Source organism: Neofelis nebulosa, chromosome 1 (assembly GCF_028018385.1).
Source record: "Neofelis nebulosa isolate mNeoNeb1 chromosome 1, mNeoNeb1.pri, whole genome shotgun sequence".
Taxonomy (NCBI): Eukaryota; Metazoa; Chordata; class Mammalia; order Carnivora; family Felidae; genus Neofelis; species Neofelis nebulosa.
In genome coordinates this window covers 58905846-58927185 of record NC_080782.1, presented here as the reverse complement: position 1 = coordinate 58927185, position 21340 = coordinate 58905846, and the positions used below count along the sequence as shown (strand labels likewise).

General features: G+C 39.9%; 1 protein-coding gene across 24 annotated transcripts in view; it reads right to left on the bottom strand.

The window, feature by feature from the left end:
• TENM2 (teneurin transmembrane protein 2) overlaps nt 1-21340 on the bottom strand; it is a 1977383-nt gene that overhangs the window by 266186 nt on the left and 1689857 nt on the right. For all 24 annotated transcript variants that reach the window (XM_058722697.1, XM_058722719.1, XM_058722713.1 and 21 more), the window contains one exon: nt 6198-6436. In XM_058722697.1, coding sequence (XP_058578680.1) covers nt 6198-6436 — 239 coding nt within the window. The remainder of the gene's footprint in view (nt 1-6197; nt 6437-21340) is intronic.

Genomic DNA, 21340 nt, shown 5'->3' with positions numbered 1-21340 from the left:
ATCATACTGATAACACTGTCTACTTGTCATGGTCCTTGAGGGGCACAGGGTGGTAGCACTACTCACTCTTCCCTGGTTTTGCATTAAGAGGGTCTACAAAATAAAGACCAAAAGTTGCTTCCTCTTGCTCATCCATGGAGCTTGCCTGTCAGGGTGGGAAAGCCCTGTATCAGCTGGCTACCTTGATTTCTGACAGGTGGCTTGTGGAAGAAAGCCAAGGCACCTCACCTCAGTAAAGGAACTTTTCTGAATGTCACACATGAGATATGCATGTTGCCACATGGCTGCTAGGTGATGGAGACCAGAGACCTAGCTAATGACTTAATTTGCTTTCCATAAATTGACACATCCTCTGAAATTAAGAGTACAATTATGAAATGGCAGCCCCCACTGCCAGAGACTCACCAGTGTGTAAGCAGGGACAGGACTTTATTATCTGGTTAAGAGTACATTAGCATATCTATTAGATAAAAAGTCTGTTACTAACATCAGAACTGATAACATAACTGGGTCCCCTGACTTATTTGTGGGAAGTTTCTTTTTTCCTTCTCTGTGGGACTAAATACAAGCTTTGACCATCTGGGGCTGGGGAGGTGGGTGGAAATGTTACTTGCAGGATTGTTCAGATTTAATCACTACCATTTTGCCCTTTATATAATGGGAGGTAAATACACAATTTGGAATTCATACAGAGGTCAAGGATTAGCATCTCTCTGGATCATCAAAGAACAGTGAGTCTGAAAGAGAGGGCCAACATTTTTCCTAGGCTGTATCCTCACAAAGGATGCCAGGTAAGTGTACGCTTCTCATCATTTTCTGTCATTTTCTTTCTGTTTTCCCCAAATCTGCTCTGTTCAGTGAGATGGGAATACACAAAATAGCAGCTCTGAACACAGGATTCATCAGTCTGAGTCTCAACATATCAATTTTCAAGTGTAGCAACTTTAAACACATTGTAGGCTTTTAGTTTCCATAGAAAATAATCTCTCATTGTTTTCAAAAGAAACTGAAAGCCCCCCAAATTACCACACTTTTAACATCCTGACATGTTGATGGCCCGCGTTCTTCCCAGATCAAAGTGAGAGTGGCAGAAGACAGAGCGTTGAGCAGCTTACTTAAAACATAGTATTTCATATTTGGCAGGAATTACTGTAGTGAAAAAAGACAAGGTGACTTTCTAATATATAGATGTATTTTGGTTTGGCAGAGATCTGAAGAGCTAAAAACTAATTTAGGATGACATAAATGCTCTTATCTTTCTTACCCCCTTCCCTTCCCAACCACAAGAAGAGTTTTTGACAGACACTCAGCGTATATTGCGTATTGTCTTTAACTTGGGGATGACAGTCTGAGTCCTGTGTCATGGTGAACTGTTGTGTTGACTCTCAGAATTTCTAGGATTATCTTGATTTAAGCAGTAAAGTCATATATCACAAGCACCTTTCTTCCTTGATGTGGGTAGCCTGTAAGAACTTCAATGCCTTTTAAGGAAACGGGATCTATTTGACCTTAACCTAGGAGAAGAAAGCAATGATGTCATTCAGGGACTGCACTGTTACAACCTGTTGGAAAACCTTAACAAAGAAAGGGTCTTTGTCACCTTGAAAAACAGGCCATGATTTTGCAGAGGAACCTAGGGTAAATGAAGGTTGAAGACAAGTGTGTATGTGGCAAAGTTTTTAGGTCATTACACTCTACCCACGGGTTGAAAGACTATCTCAAGCCATCCATTAGGATGGAAAATTTTACCCTTTGCAAAGTTTTAAAGAGAAAAGTGGCTTGCTTTTTCTACCTTTTGGTTTGGATCAGGAAGTCAGATCTAATTATTCATTATGAAGTGGGATGGCAGCATCAGAAAAAATTACCCACTGCACTTATAGTGGATGAGTAGTTGGACAATCGGCCAGTTGGAAAGCAAATGTTTTCTTTCTGTAAAAATGGAAACACTCCAAAAAGGTATTTTTAGGAAAAGAACAGTAATGTAATCAAAGAGGGGCTGGCAAACCATGGCCTGGGGGCCAAATCCAGTCTGCCACCTGTTTGTTTGTATGTTTTTAACAACAGCACATGAGCTAAGGACTAGTTTTACATTTTAAATAGCCTTAAAAATATAAAAAGAATAATATTTCATGACACATGGAAAGTACATGAAATGCAAATTTCCGTGTCCATAAGTAAAGTCTCCTGGAACACAGCCCTGCCCGTTTGCTTCCACACGTGTACGGCTGCTCTGCCATACAACAGCAGAGTACAGCAACTGTGACACAGATTCACGACCCACAAAACCAAAAAAGATCTGCTATCTGGCTCTTGACAGAAAATGTCTGCTGACCGCTATAACAGAAGAGGTTTGTGAAAACAGACACAAAAAGACAGGTTGAGAGACAGAGGAAGAGAGATAATTTCTCTCCACTTCAGGAATCATCAGAAGATGGCTTGGGAAGGAAAGAGCTGAATTATTCTCCCTTATTAATGAAGGCAAAATCAGATACAGGGAGTTGATGCTACAAAAGGGATGATTTAGGTCTTATGTGATATTTGGAAATCATTAGGGGACTAATCAGGAGACTAAGGACCTAGTCTTTTACCCTTATAACTAACCAGCCATGTGATGGTAGGCTCTCTGGGCCTCAGCATCAACTCTTGTGAAATGATTGTAATCTGCCAATTTTATTTTCTGCTAGAGTGGATGTTGGGGCTGTGGGTATGGTTCAAATGTAATAATTACAGAAAAAATGCTTTAAATGAAAAGGCTTGCAGTTCTGAGCAAATAGAAGTTTCCAATCAGTTATTGTTATGTATACTATGAGGATAAAAACAGTACAGTTGACATAAAACAGGTGAGAAACTCTACATTAGTTACATGATCCAGAAACTTAGGGATCTTGAGGGATTTCTGGTGTTGCAGGCAATGAAAGCACTTGACATGCCTGAGGATAGAAGACAACATCCTGAGAGGGAAGCTCTTCTGTATTTCATAGCCACTACTCCCTAGGAACCACATGGGCTAGGGCCTGAGTGATGCACAAAATGGTCCCCTTGTGGTTCATGCAGCTTCTCAAAGTAATTTATTCCAGGATGTTATGTACACTGGGAGAATCTGGCATAGGAAGAATCTTATGGAAAGTACATCATAAAAGATCATTGGCTCCAGTTGTGTCAGTAGGAAAGGGGGAATCTATCCTGAATTGGTAAAGGCCCACGCTTCCAATATGCACAAGAGTTGACCTTATTCTGCTTTCACACTCACCCTCATACTGGATGTAAAGAAGAACTTGTCATGGGGCTGAGCTATTCCAGATTGCTCATTTTTGGAGTCTTCTCTCCACAGGTTTGAACATGAAAGGAAGATAATTTGATCTATTTGTCACAGCTCCTGGCAGGCCTGAACCCAGTGCCTGTCCATAAATATCTTGGGGCTGATGCTTAATTTCAGGACTTATAATGTTCTAGTGGAACATGGAGTCATGTATGAACCAGAATGGGCTCAGGTCTTAAAAACTCTGGTCTCCCCTAACAGGAAGTCTTTGATTTTTATGTTGCCCTTCTGTCCTTCCCTGATGGCTTGTTTTCTTTGTGGGCACAATCACTTGTTGCTCCCAACAGCACTTTTCTCTGTGTTTGTAATGCACTGTTTATGCCCCTGCAGCTCTGTAATTAATAATATACTGCTTTTCATCTTCAAAGTGATTTATACACATTAATTAATCCTCACCATACTTTGGAGTTTCTGCATGTAAATATCCATCATGCTTCCAGAATTTACTTGGGAAACCAAGACTCAGAAGGAAAACAACTTTGTCAAGGCAAAGGAGAAATGAATCACTAGGTCAGGATCAGCACTCAAAACCTTGACCCCTTCATGGTGCTTGCAGATCTGCTGTCACCTCTGGGAGAGTAGCCCTATGGCTCCACACTCACCAGCATTACTGCTGGGAAAACTGGCCCCTACCATCATTTATTTTTGAGTCATAATGTATTCTTTAATACTTCAGGGTTAAAGCATAATCTTACCTAAAGCATACATAATAGAAAATGATGGATTATAATCTAATAAACTATCCTAAGATGCTCAGGTCCAGCTTCTAGTAGCCTCCAGACTGAGGATAAATATGTTTCCTAATCCATCATTTACAAGATACACACCCAATTAAAACATTAAACTCTCACTATATGGTTTCCCATTTATGTAATCGCCCTACAGAAAGCTATTATATTTTAAGTATCAAGCTCAATATATTAGGCGATAGCCATCTATCTCTCTCTGGCAAGTGGAGTAGGAGGTACACTGGGGATGGTATTGGCAGAGGTGAGCAGTGCCTCAATTTCTGTATCTGGGCTCCCCATGGTGCCCACAGGCTCAGCAGAACATTAAGCCTGAGAAGTGAGCTCATGGACCCTTTTTGCAGTTCCTGACACAAAGCCAAATCATGCAAAGACCCTGAAGGCAACTCAATTTGTTTCTACCAAGCCTCCCTGAACAGTTAGCTGGGGAAGTACACAAAACTACTTCTAACAACACAAAAGATTCTACTCAAGTGATTGAGAGTGCAACAGATGCCTTTTCCCCTCCCTTGTCAATCCATGACTCCATCCCTCATTGAGAGCAAGTGAGAAGCAGGCATGACTTTAAATTAGGAGTATATGGGTGTCAGACCTCAGTCCCCATGTGGAGCTGGGGTTTACAGCATCGAGGATTCTGCAAAGTTCCAGATAAACATGGTGCCTTTCCCCAGAGTGTCAATTTTCTCAGTTTTGGAGGTCATTCCCAGGAGACACAACAGGAAAATAATGTAAAAACTTATATTTCTACATTAAGGTGAGCATAGCAATATTATGGGAGAGAGTGAAAACTTCACATCAATTTTTGGCTTGTAATGGCCTTGGGCAGAGCCCCAGATCACTGGGGCTGTGTATTCAACCTCCTTTACCATCAGGTAAGCTTGGGTAGAATAGTCTGGGAAGTCCTGGACCTATTCCTTCTCTGGCAGGCACCAAGCTGGCTGCCTGATGATGAAGGAAGTGTTCACTGCTGAAGGACAAGGGACAAAGTCAGAATAATCAGGGTTGCTTTTTTACCCCCCTCTCTTAAATGAGAGGAGTTTCAGCCTAAGTGTTGAGAAGAATTTTGGAGTCAGCCTCTTTCTGCTGGTGTTTTATAGGTTTGTTTTGCAACATGGCAGAGCCCCAAATTGGGGAGGCCTGTCATGGCTGCCCTGAAACTAAGCCAGAGCCATCAAGTGTTTCAAATAAACTTTATCAAACATCACGGGGCCTCTGCCTGGGCCAGGAGATCTGCATTGGCAAGCTCAGTTGACAGAGCAGCAGCACCAGGGCTCTTTGCTGAGGCCAGGAGCTGTGAGCAAGCTTTGTGTCCAGACCAGGGTGCTCATATGCACATGGCACTCTGCCCCTCAGCTCTTGGCACCTGCTGCTTCCTGCAGTTACAGGGCTATACCCCATGGATGCAAACCAATACGCCTGGCATAGGAAGAAAAATACCACTGCAACTTCACCAACCTGCTACCCTAAGTTATATCCTGAGTTCCCAGAAGCAAGGTTGGCATGTGAGATGAACCTCACTCATGAATGTGGTGCAATTCAGGTTGAGACTAAAAGGACACAAGCAAAGGAAAGGATGTGGGCAACATCCACTGTGCCTAGGTGACTTGATTCCACACAAAGACCTGGTTGGATACCCTGACCTCTCAATCCTGTTTCTGTTCCACACCTCTGAAAATAAGCTAGCAATTTAACTTTCCTTTGAATCAAGATGTTCCCAGACATGCTGGTTACTATTATTCTATTCAGTTTTTGGCTGAAATTAACCCATGTTGCATGAATTTTAGAGCACAGACCTAGGTTAAAATCCAGTGATGGAAGACACTAGAAGACTACTTCAGGAAAGAGGGATGGGTTCACAGGAACAACAATTTTCAGCTCATGTCCAAGAAAGAATACAGCAGGCATGCTTAATTCATCTGATAAATGTTAATTAGAGTCTTGAGAAAGAAACTCATCAGATTTAAATGCATTTCAGGAGAGAAAAAGCACTCCCATCCCTCATTCATTTTTATGTCTTTCAGGAGCCAAAAAGCAAACTGTACAGACAACAGAGGGCTTCTCCATTCATAAGCCCACAATCTCTGCCCCACCTCCTCATGGCCAGGGTCATGGAGCAGGCTGCCTTGACTTACCTATGAAATATGCCAGCAGAATCGCCAAAAGGAGGGCTGCGGCGATGGCGGACAGGGCAGCACATTTCCAGCTGCAGTATTTGGAGGGCTTCTTCAGCTTGAAGGCCTTCCTGGAGAAGGTATTCCGGGGCAGCAGGCGGGGTGGTGGCGTGTAAACGGTTCCTGAGGTCAAAGGGTATCCCGGAGAAGAGCTGCTAAACAGGGGTGTGCTTCCCGAGGAGGTTTTAAAGAGAAAGTGCCTGGCAAGAAAAAGGAAAGAGTTAGCATGGACATGGGTGGCTCCTGGAGAACATAGACCTGCTTTTTCTTTCACTCTGCTTTATCTAGTTCTATACAGTCCTAGTTAACTGCTCTACTTTGTCATGGAAAAAGGGGCAAAGATTACATCTGATAGTGATATAAATTAATTCCATAGAGTCACATCATTTATGCATTTCATATGCATCTAGATTTTACCTTCCACAACAATCCTGAAAAGTATTCAAAGCAAATATGGAAAGTGAGTTACCATTTGTAACTTGGAGATGATGATGATGACAATGATGATGATGATGATGATGATGATGATACTAAACAGTATCAGGTACTAGAACCTGCTATTTAAAGGCACTTGAGGGGTGCCTGGTTTGTTGGGTTAAGGTTGATTAAGTTTAAGCATCTGACTCTCGATTTTGGCTCAGGATCTCATGGTTCATGGGATCAAGCCCCTCATCAGGCTGGGCTGGTATCATGGAGCCTGCCTGGGATCCTTTCTCTCTCTCTCTCTCTCTCTCTCTCTCTCTCTCTCTCTCTCTCTCTCTTCCTGCCCTCTGTCCCATGCTCAAGCACACACGTGTGCTCTCTCTGAAAATAAATAAAGATTCAAAGACACTTGAAATAATACTGTCACAACAACTTAGAAACTAAATATTAAAATATTTAAGATATGAGAAATCAGGCTGGAAGAATTCAAGCAACTGTCCAAGGATGTGAACCCTGAGCGCTGCCTCATGCTCAAGTGTGTACTCTTCAGTGTTACTCTAAACTACCTATCTTGAGCCTTCTTCCTGGGCTGTTTGCCCTCCTCCATCTTGCTTCCTGTTCTGAGACTGCCTCTCTAGGTCATGTGAAGTTTTTCCTTTGGAAACATCTTTGCCTGGCAATTAAACAAGGTGCCCTTGGTCTCTAGGACTATGGTGTGACAAGAGGGTAATGGGGTCTACTGTTGACACCTAATATAACCCTTCTTCAGGGTCAGGAGACTGTCACTCCAAGGACACTTCAAGGACCATAAATTCTCTGACAGATTCTTCTCTCTTGTGTGTGCCATTTGTAAGACTTCAAATGTGACTTGCCGCACCTTATTTAAAATGATGACTGTCTTCCAGGAAATCTGTAGTGAACTTTAAAGCGTGGATTAAGTAGTGTCTAGAGTCTGAGCAGCTGGAAGCTGGGACTGTGTCTTCTTTTATACCTTGTTCATTTTTATGTTCCCAGTAACCAACTCAAAGCTCCACATGCAAGGGGTTTGAATGAATGAATGAATGAATGAATGGAGTTTCCTCATTTTTTTGTAAACTTAAGATCCTAAGATTCCAAAACATTATGCAGGTATTTCCTTTCAAGTCTTCAGTAGGTGACCACATACTATGTGTCAATTACAATGGTAAATGTTTTATTTGCATGCAACCTCACATCAACCCTATACTATTACCATAATTTTACAAATGAGAACACTCAAGCTGGAAGTTAGCAAGCAGGGTCATCGGGGCTAAAACTCCAGTCTGCCTGGCTCTCAATGCTCCAGTTGGACCTACTACACCACACTACCCCCTGCATATGGGGCTTAGCAAGCTACCCTGGTAGGATTCTGAGGCAAGATCAGAGTTATTACAAATATTTGTGTCTTGGATGCTTCCAGATAAATCCGTGAAAGTATTTTAATCTTTGACAAAGATCACACAAGACTGTATGATTGACAATGATGTCAGAAAATGAGTGTCTGATTAGTGAATTATTTAATATAGTCAACATTAAAGCAAACAACTGATATTTAAACTTTATTTGTACTATAAGTATGTTTGATGATCTGAGTAAAGGCAAGAGGTTGGATTCCATAAATAAACTTTTGTATTCCTTATCCAATAGCACTCTTTTAATGCTCCAGATTAAAAGTGTCTTCTAGAAGAGGTGGCAAGTGGGCAGTGTTTAGAAGCAGTGTTTGGCAGCAATGTTCGCCTGGACTGGAATCTCAGCAGTGCCATTATTGGAGAAGTAAGCTCACACAAGGTACCTAATGCTGCTCTTAAAAGCCTCCATCTCCTCACTTGTAACATGGGGTAAGAGTAGCAGAGGTACCTCATGTCACAGAGTAGACTGTTGTAAGGGTTACACAAGATCACGTAGGAAAAGCACTTAACCAAGGGTGTGTCACATAGTAAGTGCTCAATGCATGATGAGTAGCTTTTATTATTAATTGTCAGAGCAACATAAGGAGCCTGAAACATGAATTTTAATTTAAAGCCTGACAAATGTCGAACAAACACCTGAAGAGTTCTCCAAATCACTAAATAACAGTCCACTGCCTTGCAATTAAGCTAGAACATATGCCCACCAGAAAGCCAGGGGGATGGGAAAATGCTGGAATTTGATTTAGAACTAGCTCAAATGTACTTCTTGAACAACTTTCCAAGAGTGGGTAGTGAAAACTGGAAATCAAACTAAAACCAAGGAATATAAAGATATCTCAAGCTGTTATTGATAAATATTTAGAAATATGGGAACACCAGTTCTCAGCCCTACAGAGATCTTACCCATTTCCATGGCTTCAGGCATCACCAATATGACTCAAGTCTCTGGGTCTCCACTTCCAACAAGCTTCTTTCCTGAGGTCCAGATTCGTATTCCACTTGTACACTGGGCATCTCTCTATCTCTACATCCCACAGCTGTACTGAACAAGTTACAGCCAAGCACGGACTCTTTACCTTCTCCTCCCCATTCAGATTCCTCCTGCAATCCTGTTATTCCCAGGTTCCTGAGAGACTGTAGCCATTTTTCACCTCCTCCCTTCCCCTCACCTTCTCCCATACAATGGGTGAAAGAATCCTATCAAGTTTACTTCTGAAAACTTCTCCCACCAACCTTCCCCTTCAATCCTCCTGCTAGCTTTTTCCCCAAACCACAAATGTCATTGTGCTCTGGCTTATAAATCCCTGATGATCCTCCAAAGTCTATAAGAAGAAATCCAAATCTGAATATGGGACCACACTCTTTGCAACAACTACCCAACTTTTACCCTTGTCTCTATCCCTGTGCTTCCAGTTCCCAAAATCTATGCTTCAGTCATGCCAAAAGACACCTCCTTCCTTAACCAGCCTGTTCATGTTGCCATGCCTTTGTGAATGATGCGCAAGACTTTCAGGAATGGCTGTTCCTCTGCTTCCTCACCCATCATACCCCAGCCAACTCCTACTCACCTTTCAAACACCTATTTTGGAAGCATGTTCCAAAAGCACCCCCACCCCATCCTCTATCACTTTTTGCACTCAAGTATCTATCATCTACTTGGAGATTACATACACTATATATATATATATATTTATATATATATAAACTATATATATTATATTATATATATATTTATATGTAAAAACTATATATATTATATTATATATATTTATATATATTTATATATATTTTATATATAGATATATATATTTATATATATATAACTATAAATATATATATAAACTATAAATATATATATAAACTATAAATATATATATAAACATATATATTATATATATGTTTATATATAGTTATATATATATAGTTATATATATAGTATATACATAGTTATATACAGTTTTATATATAGTTATATATATATATATAACTATATATAACTATATATAATATATATGTAACTATATATATAATATATATAACTATATATATAGTTATAGTTTATCTATCTATCTATCTATATATATATAGTTTATCCCAGTGCCTGGCACCTGAGTATCAGTCATGTTTGTGGACAAAATCAGTAAATGGGAAACAATGTTTTGGCAACATGAGAGAAATCACAAGAAGAAGATTAAGAAGTTTAAATTGCTTTAATGTTATTTTTAATGTACTCATCTGTAAGAAATAATAGAGGGATAGGATTATTATTTTCTGTGTATGGGATTCCTTCCTGAGATCCTAAAATTGTCTCCTTGACAACACAGTCTATCTTCCACACTTCTTTCTAAAGAGGAAGTCAGATTGTGTCACATGTCACTATTCTCCCACCCCCTCCCCCCAATCAATCAATCAAGGCTTCCAATAATACTAAAAATGAAATCAGAAGTCCTTGCCATGGCCTACCTTCTGCCATGATCTGCCTTCCAGTGGCCTTTCCAGTTGTATCTTCTGCCACTTTAGCCCCTCTCTCCCACTCCATCAGGTACACTTGATATTCCACCTCATATCACATCTAACACATTTTCACCTAAGGGCCTTTGCACCTGCTGTCCCCTCTGCCTGGAAATAACCTGCACAGCTTGTTTCTCCACATCATTCACCACTCTGCTCCCATGTCACTTGCCCAGGGAGATCTTCTCAGCCCCCACTCCCCCACCTTCCTTCTCTGTCATTCTCCATCCTATTATAACTGCTTTCTTTTTCTCAATTATGTATGTGTTTGTATCTTATTTATTATCTATCTCCACCATTACATCTGAAATATGAAGTTTAAAGTAAACAGATATTTTGTAAAATTTGTTTACCACTGTATCTTAACATTTAGAATAGAGCCTGGCACATAGTGAGTACTCAACAAATCTTTGTTAAATGAATGACCTACAACCTTTCCAAGGCCAAAACAATGAATGTTAACAGGACAGCACTGTGAACATTTTCAATTTTAAAATTAGGATTCTTTCTGCCATGCTGACTTCTGTTTTCCAGACTTACAAGTTTGCATATATGCATATAGGCAGATGTTTATGTTTATACATACAAGGCCATTTCACCATAGGAAAACAAAGACAAAAACACCATATACTTTTCAACACTGCATTAATCCTAGCAGAATAGAGCTCTCTTTGATATCATGGTGTCTGTGATGATCACAGCTAAATGAAACTCATTTTGTTATTGCATCCCCCGCCCCCCCGCCCTGCTTTTTTCCTAGTTTCTGGTGCTTAAAATGATTAAACCAAAGTACCAAAGATATGTAGGCTCCTGTTTCTCCACAACACAGCTACACTCCAAATCTTTAGAAGGTTAAATTCAGCAAACAAATAAAAAAAAGAGATTCTAAAGACATGATCTTTAGATTGTGTCCCATAAATACCTCCTTTGTGATCACTTGAGTGCTGTGTTAGAAAAGTACAACTTTCGAGGCTCCATCCAGACCTAGGGCTAGAGTCTGAGAGGTATCAGTTAAATAGCTCTCTATGTGATTCTAATGTATCTTAAAGTTTAAGAAACTCCCCTCTACCCATTGTGCTCCTTTCAAATGTGTCTAATGGCTAGTAGCTATATCTTTTTAAATGTGATACATCTAGAGAATATACTAGATGGTTAGTAGATGTATCTTTTTTAAATGTGAATTTTGAATGCTGACATCTTTAGGGGTAAAGTGTCAGGAAGTCTACAACTTACTTTCAAATGATTCAGCAAAAAATCTCTGTGTCTCTCTTTACAGATAGATGAGGCAAATGTGGTAAAATGACAGCAATTGTTGAAACCATATGGTTATTCTTACATTGTACTATTCTCCCAACTTTTCTGTCTGTTTGAAAATTTTCATAAATACCAAGTTGAAAAAATGAAAGCTTTGATTCACCAAGGATTGCTGTCACATGCTGCAGGAAAAAAAAGATAAATAAAATGAAGCAAGACCCACAAGGTAATGGTCTGGCTAGATGGTCACTGGGAGGACCAAGAAGGCTTAGGGGACTTCTCCTGATTTTTCCCTGAACTGGCTATTAAGACAGCTTTTCCCCCTCAGGGGCCTGCTCAGTATGCTCCGATGAATCATTTGTGATGCCCCAACTGAACTTCTTCCCAGCGGTCGGTCATGGAAGTAGCTCAGCTCAGGACTCCAGGCGTCAGCAAAAATGTGTAGTTTCCAAATGCACTTGACATTTTTCAAGCACAACTCAATTGCTCTCAGAATTGGCCACTTGTGCCTCAGAAAGGAAAGGCAAATGAGGGGCCCCCAAAGTGCTGTCCTTGGAGTTTGCTAACACTCAAAGGGATAGAGAAAACCGGTCCTTGATGTGTTACAAAAAATAAACGAAGAGCTTACACACTTCTTCCTTTCCTAGCCATGTGGTTATCAGGGCTTCAAGTCGTAGCACCCAGCATCCTTCCTGCCACAGGTTAGGGGCTCAGAATGCCCATGGAATTGAATAGTAATGCTAAGGAAGGATTGTGGCTCTGTGTCCTTATCTCTGTACACTAGACTCCAGTGAGTTCTTAAGAATAGAGTGATCATCACTTCACCTGAAACTATCTTTTGATAAATGTCACTTTTCCTCATGTGAAAACAAAACCATTAAAAAAAAAAAACAACTGAAAGAGACAGAGAAAGCAAGCATACCTAACAGCTATTCTCCCATGCATTTTACATGGCAGCATCTTGGCAAACCAGGATTTTGCTTCAAATTGGCTTAGAAAATTAAGGGCACACGTTTTCTCTGATTAAACGACCATGGAAAAATTTAAAAAGAAGTTTAACAAACAAGAAACTCATGCATAGCATCCATGCAAAACGGAGCCCATCAAGTCAAAATGCTGTGAATTTTTATTTTATTCTTATGATACAGAAGGGGCTTGACTCATCTAGAGAAGCGTTGAGAAGTAGTAGCTGGTTAAACTACTTGAGACTCCAACAGAAGATTTCTTTTCCTTTTTCTTTGAGTCAATCACAAGTAAACTCACTCATTAACCTCAAACCCTGCTAAAGAAGGAAACAAACAAACATAGAAAATCCCTCAACACCAAGTACCATTTTTCAGGTTGCAATCAGTGGGATCCTCAGAGGCAGTCTCCCTATTTTCGATTGGTTTGGCTTTATTCCCAGGGGGAAATCCCAGCAAGGCTTTGAAACAGAAATGTACTACACAGATAATTGCACTGCCTTAACTCCAAAGGTCAAGTTTTTGTCCCTACCCCCACCCCTCTCTGTTCTCCTCTCTCTCAATCTGTTTCCCACTATTTCCTCACAGTGCACCATTCAGCTAACCACCACAACTAATGGCTAACAGTACAGATGAGTTCTCTCTTGTTCATGAAGTCAGCTGCAGGAAACATTCTCCTTGAAATCAAGCAAAACTATTGAATGGCCTCAACATAGTGCCGTGTGCAAAAAAGCAGATCTAGTTATCAGAGAAACCAGGTGTTGACTGTTGTTCTACCGAGAAAATTGACCTCCCCAGTAAATAAACTCACAGGTATTCAGAGTAGTGGATGAAAATATTGATACACAGCCCATTAATCCCTAAAAGATTTTTAATATCATACATGCAGTTGCTGAAATTTGATAAAAAGCCAGAGAAAGGATAGAAGCAGAGATGCACCTGGAGTGGGGATGGGGTGATCAGTGAGGGAGATCAGGTGTGCACTGGAAAATGGGAGATTTCATCACATTTTACTGGTCCTGGCTCTGCCCTTTGAAGCATCAGGTTTATTGTCTCTAAAGGAGTAAGTTTAATAAAGAGGCAGCCCATAAAGGGTACTGTAGCATGTAAAGTTACTGTAATTAGGTTTTCAGGAGTTATAATAAAACATTTAGCTGGAGAGAGGTTAAATAACCACCACACTTTCTCTCATCATTATTATACTCTCCACTACAAGAAGGAATGATGGTGGTAGAGGGGAAACTCAATGGGTGGACTCCTGAGAGAGACATGGGGTATTGAGAGACAGAGACAGAGAGAGGGAGAGAGAGAAGCATACACGATGGGATGGAAAAAGCAAGAGAGATGAGAAAGATGATATTGGATACTGTACTGTTCAACCACTTCTTGAATAGCAAAACTAAGTTATTTTTAAGTGTTCTGTCTTTATTTTCCTGTTTGCAAATATAAAATGTGCACATTATAAAATATCAAATACATAAATTAAAAAATAGAAAAATTTTATAACCATGTGAGACAGACTGGTAAACATTGTATGTCAGATGCTTTCCCTACATTTAAACATTCCTTTTTCTTATTACTTTTGACATGAATAGGATCATATCAAGGAGGCAGTATTAAGTGTGCATATTCTGAACTTGGACAGCCAGGATTTAGATCCTGGCTTTTTTTTTTTTTTTTGAGAGAGAGAGAGAGACAGAGAGAGAGAGGACAAGCAGGTAAGGGGCAGAGAGAGAGAGAGAGAGAGAGAGAGAGAGAGAGAGAGAGAGAGAGAGAATGAATCCCAAGCAGGCTCTGTACTGTCTGGCAGAGCCCAATGCTGGGCTTGATCTCATGACTGTGAGATCATGACCTGAGCCAAAATCAAGATTTGGATGCTTAACTGAGCCACCCAGGTGTCCCCTGGCTCCTATTCTTATCACTGTGTGACACTGGGTAAGTTACTTATCCTCTCTAGGTGGCCTCACCTGTAAAGTGAGGGAACGTTAGTACCTTTATGAGCTTGTTTAGGGGATTGGGTAATTTTGTTCATGAGAGATGCTTAAAATCGAGCTTGATGTCCAGTGAATGGTCAATAAATGTAGCTACTAATCACTGGAAGGCAGGAATCATGTATATCTTGGTCTTTACTAGATCTCCTTGACCTAGCACAGTGCCCTAGCTTATTTATAATATTTGTTGAATGCATGAGCCATTCTAATTAGCACTGTGACTGGGACATTGCAGGCATCCCACTCCCCGAAACAATTTTATTAGGAAGGGAAGGCACTGAAGATATTACTAATATGCTTGTTCTCTCCTTCCAGTTGGGAATTTATGCTTGAGTTGAGAAATGAACTGTTGCTTTTAACATAAAACTTTAAAAATGTTTTTAAAAAATTGCTACTTCCTAAGTTTGAAAAAGAAGCCAGTAACCCAATTAGTATAATTAAAAGCCCATTTCATTTCACGATTCCCTAAGCTTAGACTCAAACCAATTTTGATTCAATGAAAAATAGGCTTTCAAGGTTTCTGATCCCTGAACCTTTTAGATCATAGGGGACCATCACTATATTTGCATATGCCATGAACAACAGGAAAATCCTCTATTTTGCCCTCTTCAAAATTTGCAGTCATACCAAAAATACTCACAGCTGGAATAATTAGCAACTCAATTTATTGCCTTCCGTTTTTTAAATAGAAGCTTCAACTCTTGATATTTAAATAGTGTCACACTGTGATATAACATAGCATTTTTCATGGTAAAACTTCTCTTTTTTCCCCCATGAAATGATATACTGCTCAGTGTGACAGGCAAGGTCTCTGGAGGTCACTAAAGAAACCTGGTGTTTTGTGAGCAAATCCATTTCAGAGTCTTTGGGATGAAATGAGGAGTCTTTTTTTTTTCCCCTGGAGTTGTTAACTTGTTGACTTTTTTCAAGTTAATTGGTAAAAGTCTTGATACAGTAGAGGAAAAAAACAAAGACTTCTGACTCTGACTTCAAACTTGACCTTGAATTCACCATACACTATAATATGGGAGTATAGAGACAGCCATTTCAAATAGACTTGCATTTGTGTTCACAGGCAGCCAGAGGTAGATGAAGAAAGAATGCCCGCCATCAGATACAATCAACGAGCAGAATGATTTCTCCCATCGAGTTTATTGCCTGTACCATTCAGAGAGTCAAAGAATTTTCGAGCTGGAAGAAACCTTAGGGCATGTTCCTTTATCATATTCTGCTTCATGCTACTACATTTGTCCTGTGTGTTTGTCTTGTCTCTCCAGTCATATTACAAGCTTCCCAAAGGCAGATCCTATACCTTTCGCTTCCTGGTATCTTTCTCTGTTTATAGTAGGAGCTCACAGATATCTGCTGAAGGAACACAGCAATTGTGGAACAGTGGAAATGCATAGGCTTTGGAGTCAGGCATATCCGAACTCAAATCTCAACTCTACCAGGAACTGCATTAGGTTGGGAAAGCCAATTATTCTCCCTGAGCCTCAGATGCTTCCTCTAAAAACTGGGTAAATAACAATATCTGCACTACAGAACTATGGGAAGGGTTGAAAGAGATAATGAATACAATCTGTGAGCACAGAGGCTGACCCACAGGAGGTTTCTAACACATAGATATTCCATATTACCTCTTTTCCTTCTAAAGAATTCAAAATCTAAAATAAGAAGGTACAGGGCGATTGGGTGGCTCAGTCGGTTCAGCGTGAGACTTCGGCTCAGGTCATGATCTCTGTTCATGAGTTCGAGCTGCACGTCAGGCTCTGTGCTGACATCTTAGAGCCTGGAGCCTGCTTTAGATTCTGTGTCTCCCTCTCTCTCTGCCTCTCCCCCACTCACACTCTCTCTTAAAAAATGAATAAACATTAAAAAAATTTAAAAAAATTAAATAGGAAGTCATGAGTCAACTAATATTTACTGAACATGGAATATGTATCATGTGGTACCAGATGCTTTGGATAAAATGGTGAATAAATCCTCATCCTCCTATGGAATTACTAATCAGAAAGACAAATGGAATAAACAAAACTCAAGTCCAGGTAAACCAACAAGTACATGAAGTAATTACAAACCTAGAAGTGCCGTGAAGGAAAAGCGACTAAGAGGAAATGTGGGACTCCGGTAGAATGGTCACTCCTCTCTGACTCCTCTCTGAGGACATGATAAAAAAGGAGAGGTCTAAGAATAAGAAGGAGTTAATCATTCAAGGAGTGATGAAAGGGCATCCCTAGCAGAGGAAACAGCGTGTACAAAAGTCCTACATTGGGAAAGTTCTACTTTTTGAAAAAGCGAGAGAAGAACATGTGGCTGGAACCCAGTGCTCCACAGGGTGAGTGGCAGGAGAGGTAGGCAAGGGGAGAACTACACTATGCAAGGTTTTGAGGGCATGGAATCTGGATATTAATGCACATACAAAGGGTTTTAAACTACGTCTTCTCTTCGAGCAAAGGGTGACAGATCTTTAGAAGCATTCCATTTATAAACGAATTAAGGCAGAAAAGACTCATTGGGAATTCAGTTGTCTTCTGTGATAAAAAGGGTTGGTGGCCTTCTTTGTGCTCTGCCTCGAGGGTTTTGGTTTTTGTCCAGAATATTCTAGCCATCCTCATTATTACTATCATTGTACATTTGGATATAGTCAGAAATCTCAAATTTAACATGGCCAGAACACAACTCTTGATTTTCACTCCAAAGTGTCCTTCTTTCAGGTCTCACCCCTGTTGGTCAAAGAAGTAATCACCTATCAGTTGAGCAGGTGCCATCCCCAGAAAGCAGACTCTGAGAAAGAAATGTACATGCAGGAAGTTTTATTAGAAAGGGCTCTTGGGCACACCATGTGTGAGGGATTGAAGAAAGCAGGCTGGGCATAGAGAGAAGCTAAACTGGGATGTTTTAAGGATTCCTTGGTCAATCTCATGGGGTGCTCTAGAGCTGTTGGTCTTGGGTCATGGGATGGCTCTACAGAGCTGTTCCAATGTAATATGAGATAGCTGGGCCTTGTTAAACCTAGGGACCAGTCCCCACCTGAAGTCCAGTCTCAGAGAAGAAGCTGACTGAGATGTGTGGGCCACCAACATTGCCAGCAACAAGGACAACTGTCAGTCCTGGTGTGTGACATCTGGCTGGGTGCCATGCCATTTACTTAACTAGGCTTCACCATGGTTCCTGTCCTTCCTATAACCCCCATTCATCATCAGTTCATTTCTCTCAGCCTGGAATAATACATACAGATATCCATCCTCTTGTTACCACTTAAACCTTGTGCCTGGCTTACTGCATACAGCAGCCTCAAATAGGTCTCCCTATTTCCACGTTGGCCATTTACATCCATGCTCTATGCAGGAGCCAGCCATTGTCTATAAACACAAATCAAATCATACTACTCTCCCTCTTAAAACTATCCATCTCCTTTATACTTAAAAGTAACCCAGCTCCTTATGCAGGTCTATATAGCACCTCATTATGGTGTACCTCATCTCTTCCTGTCCTCCACCGGTTATGTTCTTGAGACTTCCACCATACTTTTCCCTGTCCTTCAAAGATGCCAAGCTCCTCTGCATCTCAGGGTATTCTACATTGTGTTTCCCTCTAGAAAGTTCTTAACTCAGATCTCTGCATGACTTCTCCTCAGGAGACTGAAAGCAGTCTCTCTTCAAAACTCATTTCTCAGAAAGACTTTTTTTGATCAGCTTTTTACTTTATACCCTGCCTTGGCCAAGGCGGCAGCCTGGGGACTTTCCACCTCCAATGACTGATTTTTGAGGGACATAGAGTGATGGTATTCATATAAGGCCCTGCCATATCATCTGCTCCACATTTATGCTTTGAGTAGCTATCATCTTGCTTATTACCTGCTTCACCCAACAGCATGCACTTTCCTTGAGGGCCCAGATTTAGTTCTCCCCACTGCTGTATCCCCACCCTCTGGAAGCATGTCCAGCAAATGTTTGGTGTTTGAACAATTTTTAGTAAATGAATGGATAAATGAGCCAATCTAGATCTTGAAAACTTTTCTATATGTTCTCAGGTCCACACATCTATTTATGTATCCTGTGGTGTCCTCTTCAAGGAATGCCCTGTCACCCTGAGTTTCAAGATTTTGGTAAACAGGACCATGTTCTCATTATGCCTACATATTTTTTTTTCTTTTTTTAAATCCTTTGAGAAACCTGCATCTTTCTATTCTGAGGAGGCTTTTAGCACATTTTATGACAGCCTTCCCATTTTCTTAATCTTTTAGGTTGGAATTTTCCTCAACCTTTTTGTCATTCTTGAGGTATGTTAGCTATTGACTATTGACTATTTCCATTGAGAACTCAAAACAGTTTTTGAAATAGTGATAATGCACTTTTGATTAATTTTTAGGATTCTACTTAGTGATGCTGTGCATTCTTCAGCCCTTCCCCTCCTCTCTTTCCTCAGCAACCCAATGGACATCTATGTTTAGGCATTAGTTTACAATAATCTCAGGGCCAGTTTCTGGTTTGTAACCAGGAACTCAGAGATAATCTTCCTACAACCGTGGAAGAATTTTTTTTTTTGGTAAATGTACTTGCTCCTTATCTGTCACTTCTCTGCCCACCTACAGAGCAGTTTATCTTCATAGGTTTGGTATCTCTACAAACATAAAGATTTCATGGTGCATTTTCTCTTCCAAATCACTTTTAAAAGAATATGATGAGAACAGTTTTCATCTCTGAAAAATCTTGTGTACACCCTCCTCCACCCAGATAAGAACCCATTTATCTTTCTCTATCCTCCCTCCCCTGCCACCTCTGTAACAAAGGAGTCTCATCTGATACACCTGTATTTCCTTATCTTTGGTGCTTCAACAATTTCAGGAAAGTCTGATGAGTTGCATTTACCAAGATGCTGAATGGGAATCATGTTTAAAATCTTCCAGATGCTAATATATTGCATCCTTGGATCCATTTAACAGTATTAATCAAATCACATGTACTGGTATTTTGTGTACTGCCTTCAAAGTTAACCATTCTAAAGCATGTTTTGGAAACTGGCATGTTTTCTTAGCATTTTTCTTGGAAAAGATGGGAGCAAGAGATGGATTTTCCAAGCCTAACTATCTTGTTGCTTCTCCCTTGAGTAGACTTTTCATACTAAGGGGAATACATTGATTCTCTAGTTGTTTTCCTTAAATCAATCAATTAATTAATTAATGAAAAATTTTTCCTACTGAGGTGAAATTTGCATAACAAAATTAATCATTTTAATGCATACTATTCAATGGCATTCAATGCATTCAAAATATTGTACAACCACCCTCCCTATTTTGTTCCAAAACATTTTCATTACCCCAAAAGCAAACCCTGTACCCATCAAGCAGTAATTCCTAAATCCCTGTTCTCCTACTCCTAGCTTCTGGTAACCACTAATCTGATTTCTGTCTCTATGGATTATGGGTATTTCATATATATGGAATCATACTATACGTGACTTTTTGTGCTTGGCTTCTCTCGCTTAGCATATTTCAAGTTCATCTCCACTATAGCATTTATTAGCATTTCATTCTTTTTTTTTAATATGAAATTTATTGTCAAATTGGTTTCCATACAACACCCAGTGCTCATCCCAAAAGATGCCCTCCTCAATACCCATCACCCACCCTTTCATCCATCCCACCCCCCATCAACCCTCAGTTTGTTCCCAGCATTTCATTCTTTTTAAAGGCTGAATACTATTCCATTGTGTGTGCATGTATATATATTGCATATACAACCATACACACACCACATGTTGTTTATCCATTTATACATGGAGGGGCATTATGTTGTTTTGGTCTTTTGGTTATGGTGAATAGTGCTGCTTGGTACATTTGTGTACAAATATTTGAGCACCTATTTTCAATTTTGGGGTGAAATACATAGGAAAATTGCTCAGTTTTATGGTAATTCTATGTTAAACTTTATGGGGAACATTTAGCTGTTTTCTAAATGTAGAAAATGATCAACCTTGAATTCCTCAGCAAGGTCAAATTCTAGTTGGCCCTGAACATGTTGCTAGTCTCCTTTCATCTTACCCATGTTATAAATTTTTTTTTGAAAACTTTCAAATAACAAGAACAAAAAAGCATCACCAAAGAGCCATGTGGCAGTAGCCACAAAAACAGTAATAATACTTTATATCTTACAAAATGTTTTAACATGCCAAGTGACAGACTCTCATTTTAGGAAAGAGGTTTTAGTAGAAAAGTACTAGGGTTTATATTCTAGCAAAGTGATCTATCCATGACATTTTTATAAAAAAGTTTTTATTGTTAGCACATAATCCGAGCACTGTATTATAAACAGTACTTACTCACAGGCCCAAATATTGTAGAACATGATGAGTGAATCTGAACATGGGTGGATTTCTTAAGTTTTGGCTCTGAGAGAGAAATTACATCTTATCCTAGAAGACAAATTCAGAAAGTCCTTCTCTAGAAAGAGTTTGAAGAAATTCTAGGTTTCCTACTTCTGTTGTGAGATCAGAGGGTCTGAAATATAAGATCTCAAAGTATCTTCTTCGGATCA